The sequence below is a fragment of the Macaca nemestrina genome, chromosome 18, assembly GCF_043159975.1.
Source record: "Macaca nemestrina isolate mMacNem1 chromosome 18, mMacNem.hap1, whole genome shotgun sequence".
NCBI classification, from domain to species: domain Eukaryota; kingdom Metazoa; phylum Chordata; class Mammalia; order Primates; family Cercopithecidae; genus Macaca; species Macaca nemestrina.
In genome coordinates, this window is record NC_092142.1 from 29,911,773 (window position 1) to 29,922,882 (window position 11,110).

An 11,110-nucleotide genomic window follows, 5' to 3' on the forward strand; every position below is an offset into this window, starting at 1 on the left:
TACAAGGAGGACTTGGGCCACACTTTGTTCCCTACAGTGCCTCCTGCTTTGAAGTTGAACTGGTCTCACTGACACATTTCCCACTGCTGAAAAGACAGGGACATGGGGTAGGTTTTCTTCTACTTTCATATACTCCGTGTGTGAGAAGCCCATGGCTCTGGAAGAAACTGAGAAATACAATAATCCTAACCAGAAGTTACCAGCTCAAGACAGGCAAAGTCGACACAAACTATGAAAATGCAAGGGAGAAACCCATGTTTTATTGTGCGGCATTACTTCAGATGTTATTATAGAACCCCCACTTCTTGTATTCTTGCTATTGAAAATAACTGAAAACATGGTGTATGACTTTTTTGAAAATAAAGTGAGATTTAACAGAATGTCACAAAAAATAAGCAGGAGTACAGAAAACTCCTAGAGTTCTATTGTCATCCTAAAACAAGCAGGATGTGGAAACTTTACACAAGTTTCACACACTAAGGCTAACCTGGAAAACAGCACAGGCCATGTTTACCTTTCCATTACATTCGAATGAAAAAGTTCTGAGTAGCATGAACATGGATGTGATAGGCTCGTGTGGTTAGAGCACTGTGTAAAAAGGAGGCCAGAATCACAGATCCAATCTAGAACAATGGATTCTTTTGATTTGTTCAAGTGAAATCCAAGCTGTAGCCTAAATTCTATCACTCATCATTAAAATGTACTCTTTGGAGCAAGGGAAAAATGGCAAAGATATATGAAGAAAAAGGCATAAATCCATGACTACTAAACTAAATCATGTGGCCAATTAATTGCATTGATAAAAATGTCACCAAATGTGTAAACATAAAGTCTGCATGTTTCCATGAACAGTGACAACTAAAGGAAATTATGTCACATATTAATTTAAGACACGTAAAGATATGAAAAGTTGAAAAATTTTAACTAATATCTGAGTTCCTCTAAATACTTTCTGTAATACACGAAACAGAAAGGTTGTAGTTTTTTGCTTGGAGGAAGAAGCAATATTGTCTTACCACTCATTTGATATTTTCTCAGGAAGAGTGTGCTTTCCCTTGGATGCTCAGAACCAAAACCTGTAGAGGAAGAAGAAGGAAAAATGTAATAATTTAGATGAGCAGAAAAGATTCTTTTTAAAGCTACACATCCATTTTAATCACTTTTAACAGTCTTGAGAAAAGTTTTGAGTGATAAATGTAAAGAAAATAAAGGACACAATGTCCCAATTCTACTGGAGAATGCAAAAATCACAGAAGTTCTCCACGTATGTGGAATAAAACCAGGCTGTGTCTGGGACTTCTTTTTAAAACTTGCACCTAAATAAACTGATGCAACTTGTAGATGAATTGTATACATGCCCTCCTCCTTTTTATCCAATAAAACCACCCTCCTCTATGCTGCTGTTACCAGCACATTTTAGGAAAAGTCTCAAGCAGCAAGTGATGCTGTGGTCAATTACTGTCAGACACCAGCTCAATATGTCAAATATGTAAAAACAAAGAGCTGTTTTGGTGAAAAAACAATTTTTTAAAGAGACAGGGTCTCACTCTGTTGCCCCAGCTGGCGTGGTGCAATGGTGCCATGGAGCCAGCATAGCTCACTGAAGCCCCAAACTCCTGGGCTCAAGAGATCCTCTTGCAGCTGAGACTATTGGTGCAAGCCACCATACCTGGCTAAGGTTTAATCTTTTTTTTTTTTTTTTTTTTGTAGAGACAGGGTGATATATGAGACATACATGGAAATGTGTTGTAAATCCTAAAGAATGATATAAAGAGTCTATTTTGGGCTCTCATCCAGCACTATCCATCTACTGCCTAGTGTGTAAAACCACTCAGAGGCTTACCTTACACCACCAAACAAGGAACAACATTCACAAGTACTTGCATGCTTTGTGTATAAAGGTACAATTCATTCACATACTGTCTTTGTTCATTCTTTCACGATTTGTGAATATTCCGAGAGTACAGTACTTTCCATCTACAAAGGCACATTCATCATGAAGCTTAATAATTCTAACGTTTAAATGAATTAAGAGGCCAACCAAAGTTTAAACAGAAGAGCTGTAAGACACTTCCTCTATAGGAATGAAATCTGTAGCATACATTTTCTATTTTGAAAACTTAGTTTTCGCCTAGCCTTGGGGGATGAGAAAGGGGCCAGAACTGGGCACTGGGGTAGGGAGGAGGAAAGAAACCACCAGATGCAGCAGGTAAAAAAAAAAATGGGGGTGGGGGGGCTGGGCACGAGGCAAGGGCAGTCCTCCTGCCTGGTGCCTGGGCCTAGGAAAGCTGGTTAGGGGCAGGAGGGAGGAGCCCGAGGCTGTGGATGCTTCTAGAGGGGACCTTGGGTCAGCAGCGGCCAAAGATGCACCTGAGGGCAAACAGTATCAGTCGCCTCCTTACCTTTGGGCGTCTCCTGGTCGCTGATGTTCTGCAAGTCATGGCCCTCGCGGGCTTCCAAATCGGACTGAGCAGGCTCCACATCAGTAGGGTGTGGCGCTACTGCCACCTCCGCCTCCGCGAGGTTATAGCTGCAGGGCGGTTCCGCCCACCGCACCCTGCGCTGACTTGGCTTGAGGCTGGCATTAGGGAGCAGCATGTTGCATCTGCAGCGCCTCTGCTCCTCTCTGCCTTGGCCTACACCATTGCTTGACGCTGTCTCATAGATGTCAGCGCTGCAGGACAGCTCCCCAGACCTCCTGCGCTGGCCCCGCTTGGGGCTGGCCTTGGTGCCGAAGCAACAGCTCAGCGTGTTCCCCATGGGGTAGCTGGGGTCCTCTCCAGCAGCTTGGGCCTTCCCTTGCTTCCAAGTCTGCAGAGCTTAGTACTTCCACCTCTTCCCAGCAAAGGCACGCTGGCAGGGCAAGCCCCTGGCTATGGGGCTGCACCCCACCAGCAGCCCGCACCCCGCCTCAGCCGCCTCCCCTGAGCTGACTTGGCTGCAAGGGTCCCTTGGGAACCTGCTTGGTTTATTTAGAACGGGTCTAGATGCAACAAGCCTGAGCTGTGATTGCGGAGAAGAGAGCACAGACGGAGCTCCTCCTCCTTCCACTGCTTCCCACCAACTGAAGGAGGTTGCCCTGCCAACCGCCAGAGCTCCCTCCTGGTTCCCAGGAACCAATCAGGCCCAGAGTACCCTCCACGCGCCCCCGCCCCATTGTGAGGTGGGAGGCTAGGCACCTGGCTCACCAGGCCCCGCCCTGCTGGCAGCCCCGCCCCCACCTTTCATTCATTGCTAGCTGCTGAGAGCTTTCAGGTTTCTCCACTGTGAGGAAGATGTGATGGTTTCAGCAAAGGAAGAGGTTTATGTAAAAGAAAACCGAGCCTGGAGCGGTGGTTCACATCTGTAATCCAAAACTTTGGGAGGCCGAGGCGGGCAGGTCACGAGGTCAGGAGATCGAGACTATCCTGGTTAACATGGTGAAAACCGGTCCCTAGTAAAAATACCAGAAAAAGCCGGGTGTGGTGGCACGCGCATATAGTTCCAGCTACTCGGGAGTTGAGGCAGGAGAATCGCTTGAACCTGGGAGGCGGAGGTTGCAGTTAGCCAAGACCGCACCGCTGCACTAAAGCCTGGGCGACAGAGCAAGACTACGTCTCAAAAAAAAAAAAAAAAAAAAAGAAGAGAGGGAGGGGAAGTGAGGAGAGGAGAGGAGAGAAAACCACACATAATAAGATTTTAAATGTGATCGTAATTGCTTTTTTTTCTTTTCTTTTTTTTTTTTTTTTTTTTTTTAGACGGAGTGTCGCTCTTGTTGCCCAGGCTGCAGTGCAATAGCGCGATCTGTGCTCACCATAAACTCCACTTCCTGGGTTCAAGCAATTCTCCTGCCTCAGCCTCCCGAGTAGCTGGGATTACAGGCATGCGCCACCTTGCCCAGCTAATTTTGTATTTTTAGTACAGACGGAGTTTCTCCATGTTGGTCAGGCTGGTCTGGAACTCCCGACCTCAGGTGATCCACCCGCCTCGGCCCCTCAAAGTGCTGGGATTACAGGCATGACCCACTGCGGTGGGACAGTAAGCACTTTTCATTATGTACTAGGTGCATAGCTCCAGACAAAGAACAGTGCCTAGAGTTAGACTTCTGCTCATCTAGAAGGATCAAGTCCAAGGGCTTGAGTTTTTAGACAATTAAAGCAAGTATCAGAAGCAAAATTTTAACTTAAATGATTTAACAGGGACACTGATTAATTCAGAACAAATTTCTAAATTTTGGAGACATTTTTATTTTATCTATAATCTTAAAACAATCTATGTATAGGATATATATATATATTAAAGATAGGGCCTCACTCTCGCCCAGGCTGGAGTGATTTATGTAATCTTTTTCATCCTCGGTTTATCTAAAAAATATGAATAATAACACAAATCTTATAAACTTGCTCTAAAAATTAAATGAGGGACATATAATACTCCTCCCTCCGTATATTGAACATTTACAAAATTACAGGCATTGTGTCTAGATTTTTACACATGTACCATATATAAGCCTCATAACAACCCCATCTTTTATAGGTGAGAAAACTGAGACTCAGAGGAGTTAAAAACACGTTCACGATCATATAGTAATGAATGATGGAACTGGGATTCAATCCAGTTCTGTCTGACTCCAAAGGTGGTGCATCATCTTAACGGAGACCAAGTTATTCTCAGCACATGAAGGTACTCAAAAGATATGGATTCCCTTTTTCTATCCCCTTATGTGTGAATTTCAGTGGCTTTCACAGCCTCAGAACAACCCCACATACCCTCCCAGGTTGCCTTTCAGTGGTTCCCTTCTTCTTGGGGCTAATTAGGACTCTGCATATTTAGACTACTTCTTCAATCACCTCTTTATAAACCTGTGTGGATCAAGTAATGAAATTTTCTAGGCCATAGGTTACTAACTGTGAATTAATTGTCTAGCTTTTTTATTGCAAATTTATTTGTAACACATTTTATTGCATAAAAAAAATCACAGGATCTACTGAGTTTGTACAGAAAGGTCCCAAAGTACACTGCAGAAACATCTTACTGACTACACAGGACGACCAGCCCGAACACACAAAGCAAGAGTCCCTCCAAAGGCCAGGTGTGAAGTGGTTCTTGCCTATAATCCCAGCAATGTGGAAGGCCAAAGCGGGTGAATCACTTAAGGCCAGGAGTTCGAGTCCAGGCTGGCCAACACAGTGAGACCCAGTCTGCATAAAAATTTACTTCTTCTTCTTATAATTAAAAAGGGTACCTCTAACATTGCTTTAGAATAGAGAGCTCTGGTCTAGAATTCAAGATATGGAGTTATGAGTCCCAGTGTGGTTACTTAACTACTGTTGTGACTTTGGGTGTGTTATGTAATCACTATGATTCTCAGCCCTTTCTTTGCAAATTATCAGCACTGGAATAGATGATTTTTAAAAGCCCTGACCAGCTCTAGCATTCAACGATTCTGTATTAGTGGATACTTGTCAAAACCATAATTTACTTCTTTAGTGATGCCCTGAGGTGTTCCTGTAGTTACAGGAAACGTGGAAATAATATAGTCATATTGTTCATAGGAAATATGACCATATGGTCAAATATGGTCATAGGAAATAAATTTGGCTTTGCTTTTAAAATGGGTGATTTAACCACACGGAATCTATGACCATTTTGAGAAATAACATGAGACAGTCAATGTGATGCAGCCTAATGTGGTCCCAAAGTGTTTCTGCAGGATCAGAAACTCACAAAAGCATTCACTTCCCCATGAATATACCATTGAGTCCTCTAGCCACAAAAACTTACAGTCCATATATGTTGTAATGTTTAATACTTGTGTGAATTACTGCATTTATAATGCACTCCTTGAAAGAGTATGGCCTGCTTCCCAAAGTTCTTGGTACTGGAAGCCCAACTGCCATTCAGTGACTGGAAAACCCTCTCCCACCTTCTCCTATTTCCTTCCATGACTGCTGGATTATGAAGGAACTGAAAACCACAATGAGTGAGGACTGGTTAAAGAAGCAAGTGATGTTTATCCTGAGAATGACTGACAACATTTCAGTGAAAAAATGAGAGTAGTCTTTGAATAACTGAAGGTCTACGGTAGAAGAGGGTGTCAGCTGGATGTGTTCTATAGACCCCTAGGATCCATGGCATGGTAAGCCCCTAGCGAATGTTTATTGAGTGAATAAATCCTGTACTGCTCCCACAGCATGGACCAAGACCATGGGCTGCCATGGGGTCCTGGGGCTGAACTGAGCCCTGGCAGGGGTAGTCTCCTCACGCTCCTTTGATCAGAAGGCTGCATGTGCTCTACATTTTAGAAGTAACCCTGTGAACTGGGACATTCAGACTCCAAATGATGAGTACCATTTGCTTTGAATCACGCCTGTAATCCCAGCATTTTGGGAGGCCGAGGCAGGCGGATCACAAGATCAGGAGATCAAGACCATCCTGGCTAACACGGTGAAACCCTGTCTCTACTAAAAATGCAAAAGATTAGCCGGCCATGGTGGCGGGCCCCTGTAGTCCCAGCTACTCGGGAGACTGAGGCGGGAGAATGACGTGAACCTGGGAGGCAGAGCTTGCAGTGAGCCGAGATCACACTACTGCACTCCAGCCTGAGTGACAGAGCGAGCATCTGTCTAAAAAAACAAACAAACAAACAAAAAGCTTTATTCATCTAACAGTTGGGTTATTAAAAGGTACCTCCGTAAAATAAAGTACTTTGGCTTCACTTTCCATAAACAGTTTCCTCAAACACTGTGTGTTACATCAGAAATCAATGTGCTCTACTTTGTCTCTGTTATCTCCAGAACCGATTTTCCTTACCTTCATTTAGTCTTAGTGTGATATGTAACAGAATCAAGTGTTATCACTATTATCTCAAAACCATGTTTCTTTTTTAATTTCTTTTGTTATAGAGACCAGGTCTTGCTCTGTTGCCTAAGCTGGTCTCGAACTCCTGGCCTCAAGCAATCCTCCTGCCTTGGTCTCCCAAAGTGTTGGGATTATGGGCGTGAGCCACGACACCCAGCCTGAAAATCTGTTTCTTAAGGAGTGATGTAGAACACATGACATTCTTAAATATACCCCAGCCTTCTCCAACTAAGCCAAATTGTTTAAAAGTTCTATAATATTTAAGATTCAGGATACTGTATTTCAACCTCCCTAAAAACAGTGTATTAAATCTTAGAATGCATGTGCCATAACCTCACTTTTCTGACAAATAGTAAAACATTTCATGAGCTTGGTACAATGACTTGAAATAAAATGGTAAATTAAAAAAATTAAAATATACATCCTGCATTTTTTTCAATTATGTATGTCAAAAATAGTAATCTAGACTAAGACATCCATTTCAATCCGTAGATGTTTCAAGCCACAAGATTTAATAATAAACAATATTGGGTCTAGGTAACAATTCCCAGCTAGATCAGGGAAGCCCTAGCTCTACGTGGTATTACGGTATAAACATAGTGTCTCTCTTCACTGTCAGGGAGGGATGGCCTATCTCTGAATATAGGATGCACCTTCATGAGCCATCTTATTTACCACACTATATTTCTTTGCTAAATTAAATACGCATTTTTTCAGGAGAAGACATAGCACTACATGGTACCAAATACCAACCAAAAAAATCAGACAAAAAAAAAAAAAAAACCCACAGATAAATAATAAAACATTTCAACTTCTGAAACACAGCAACATTAAGCCACCTCAATTTTCTTTTCCCAATACTTGCAATACCCCCAATCGCTCATCTTATGAAAACATGGGGAACAACATGTGGTATGATAAGGGGGAGTTACATCTCAAAACCATGAAAAACAGCTTTAGAGGTCAATGTTAACTTCCAACAGAAGTAAAGAGCTAATGAGTCTTTGTAAGTTTTTAGTTTCAAAGATGATGCACTGGCAGAAATAGCTCATCCTCTTATAATATTTTCTGTTATCACTGTAGTCATATGAGAAAGAGATTTTCTATTTATCTGTCTCAACTGAGAAGACTTCACTGTCTGATTCTTTCGTCAGGAACCATGCGCCTCCTGGCACTGTCACTCAGCTACTTGAGCATCTCTTGAACATCTCTTGAACAATTCTGTTGTTGAAAGTTTATAATGTCAGGTGCCAGCACACTTGAAATGCGTGAAAATGAGGTGATACACACAACACTTCTGTTCAAGTTTTGATTCAGCCTGCCCCAGTGACCTGGCCTCTTTTCTCACTGGATGCAATGGAGAGGCCATCAGCATTAGACTGTGTTCTGAATAATCAGAGGACATTGTGTTTTGCTTTCATCTGAAAAGATAATAAATAAATCACAAACCCGGGAAAATGTAAAAGCTATGAGTGATTATAATGCCAGACACTGGCTGTTTTCTCAGGTTAACTGTCCACATGATCAGTGCTACCAGACAGCCACAATCTTGTCTGTGGAATAGGAGAGAGAGACAGACCCGCTTACAGTAAAATGTAACAGTGTTGTCCTAGTTCCTTCCTGACTTGTACTGATGTCACAGTCCTAAGATTAATTCATCGAAGTTTCATTAGGGATGATCATAGTTTTTAAATGGGCTTTGTAGAAAAGTTAAATCGTTTTAAGAAACAGCAGCCCGTCATTTACATCAGGTATAACTCCCAGTGCAATCCCTCCCCCCTCCCCCCTCCCCATGATAGGCCCCCGGTGTGTGATATTCCCCTTCCTGAGTCCAAGTGATCTCATTGTTCAGTTCCCACCTATGAGTGAGAACATGCGGTGTTTGGTTTTCTGTTCTTGCGATAGTTTGCTGAGAATGATGGTTTCCAGCTGCATCCATGTCCCTACAAAGGACACAAACTCATCCTTTTTTATGGCTGCATAGTATTCCATGGTGTATATGTGCCACATTTTCTTAATCCAATCTGTCACTGATGGACATTTGGGTTGATTCCAAGTCTTTGCTATTGTGTACAACTTAAAGTATAATAATAATAAATAAATAAATAAAAACTTGCATATATCAAAACTCAAAAAAAAAAAAAAAAAAAAAAAGAAACAGCAGCCCCTATTGTATTGAGGAGCTAACAAGTTTTGGTGGCTCTTCTGGTAAAGTATCATAGATTTCTAATATTGTTTCATCTTAAGACAAACAAAACATTGTTTTTTTCATTTTCCTTAGAGCATGATTCATGAAATACTTTACATAATTTTAAATGTTCAAATTGTAAACAAACCTTTCTAATACAAAATACAAAAAGTCCAATAGTATACATTAAAAGTTTGCAATCACATTACAGAAACGGTATCTTTTTTTTTTTTTTTTTTTTTTTTGAGACAAAGTCTCACTTTATCCCCCAGGCTGGAGTGCAGTGGTGTGATCTGCAACCTCTGCCTCTTAGGTTTAAGAGATTCTCATGCCTCAGCTTCTGGAGTAGCTGTGATTACAGGTGCCTGCCACCACACCAGCTAATTTTTTGTATTTTTAGTAGAGCCAGGGTTTCACCCTGTTGGCCAGGTTGGTCTCCAACTCCTGACCTCAGGTGAGCCACCTGCCTCAGCCTCCCAAAGTGCTGGGATTATAGGTGTGAGCTACTGTGCCCGCCCGGAAATACTATCTTCTTATTGCACAGTTTTAATAATGTAAAATATTTACTCACAACTGCTTATAATATTGTCAATAATTGATGATGATATTTTGTCTGTAACTTGTTCTCCAATCATTGGGCTACAGACCACACTAGAAAATAACTGTCTGCAAAGCGGCTACAAACATTTACATTTTAAGAAAAAGCTTGTTACTGACAGGTACTTGTACATGCAAAGCATGCTATCTTTCCCAATAGAACTTCACATTGCATTGAAATAATCCACTTACTTATAGTAAAACAAATCTTGCTTAAAAAAGTTTACCTAGTCAGATGTATTCCGAAGTAAACTTTATTTAAGGTTGGGGCTATTATATTGCCTGTTGCCCACATAATCTTAACATTATAAATACATCAGAGGAAGACAGTGTCATGGTACACAGCATTTGGACTACTAAACCACTTCTTTTAAGATGAAGAGTTCTAAAAACATAGTTCAAGTGTCTAATTCGAGCAAAACCAGCAAGTGAGTTTCACTGGAATACTTCAGGGGACGCCCTTTCTCCCTCTAGGAACTATTAAGTTTTAAGAGAAAAAAAGTGAGGATTGCCTGGGTGCTTTCTGCTCCTGAGGCCGTTTTCCAGTCACTTTTTTTTTTTTTTTTTTTTTTTTTTTTTTTTTTACTTAAAAGGTTGCAGAGTTCTCAAGAACAGTCAGATTCACTGTGGAAGGACCCGAGTCCCATGTGTTCAGCTAGTTTATACCCTCTCCTTGTTCTCTTGGGTGACCTGGCGAATGGACGCTGCCTGCTGTGCAGGCTGCTGAGGTGCTTTGTCCAAGCTGACAATGGGAGGGCTGGTTTGCGCGTTTTGCATCCCAGGGTACCCAGAGGGATGGTGCAGCAGCCAAAACTTCCAGGGATCTGGGAAAAGCCTCTGTTCCGAATGATGGAAATCTCATTGTTCTTTATGGCAAGCTCCTGGGAGAAAGCTGCAGCAGGCTGTTTCCAAAAATTGGGGTCGCCATTCATTATTCGGGCTGCCAGATCCTTCTGGAATGTTTCAGAGAACTTCAGGCCATCACTCCCTAGCAGAGTCATGGACTGTTCCACCGAGGCAGCTCGCCTTGGGGGAGGGTGTGAGGGTCCTTATTCTACATGTGAGTGCCAAGTGTACCTGGAGGTTGCCCTTGGTGGTGAAGGCCCTGCCCCAGATGGCGCCACTGAATGGCTTCTCCCCAGTGTGGGTGCCCTCCTGGAGCTGCAGGGCACCCGCGGCGCGACAGGAGAGGGGGCAGCAGCGGCGCGAAGCCCGGGCCCATCCCTGTCTTAAGTCCAGTGGTGTCCTGGACTCCCCCCGCAGCATCCGGCCCTGCCCGGCCTGATGGCCTCGTGGTGACCTTGAGCTCCACCTGTGATCATGGTGTGCGCGGCGCTGGAGACCCGACGCTGGCCTGTGGAGGGCCCTCCTCTCTGCTGATGAACTGCAGGTTCTTTGCCGACCCGCGTAGGCGGCGGGGACGGTGGTCAGGTCCTGGCGGCTAGTGGCCGGGGCAGGCGGGTGGGCTGTCCAGCCTCTGGGTCC

The 11,110-nt window shown here is 43.1% G+C and overlaps 1 protein-coding gene and 1 long non-coding RNA gene across 4 annotated transcripts in view; one reads left to right on the top strand and one right to left on the bottom strand.

The window, feature by feature from the left end:
- Nucleotides 1-3,051, bottom strand: part of LOC105482982 (cyclin-Y-like protein 1B) — a 26,944-nt gene extending 23,893 nt beyond the window's left edge. Inside the window, exons 1-2 of the mRNA XM_071084469.1 lie at nt 2,403-3,051; nt 1,017-1,076 (exon numbers count right to left, since the gene is read on the bottom strand). Coding sequence (XP_070940570.1) covers nt 1,017-1,076; nt 2,403-2,760 — 418 coding nt within the window. The 5' untranslated portion in view covers nt 2,761-3,051. The remainder of the gene's footprint in view (nt 1-1,016; nt 1,077-2,402) is intronic.
- On the top strand, nt 2,267-8,835 carry LOC139359866 (uncharacterized). 3 transcript variants are annotated; one of them, XR_011616389.1, is made up of 4 exons: nt 2,267-3,387; nt 4,516-4,662; nt 5,944-6,118; nt 7,995-8,835. It is a non-coding gene; the product is annotated as an uncharacterized lncRNA (long non-coding RNA). The 3 variants fall into 3 exon arrangements; XR_011616390.1 differs by lacking the exon at nt 7,995-8,835 and adding an exon at nt 6,885-7,987; XR_011616388.1 differs by lacking the exon at nt 7,995-8,835 and having other exon boundaries at nt 2,268-3,387; nt 5,944-6,878.
- The last annotated feature ends 2,275 nt before the right edge of the window (nt 8,836-11,110 follow it).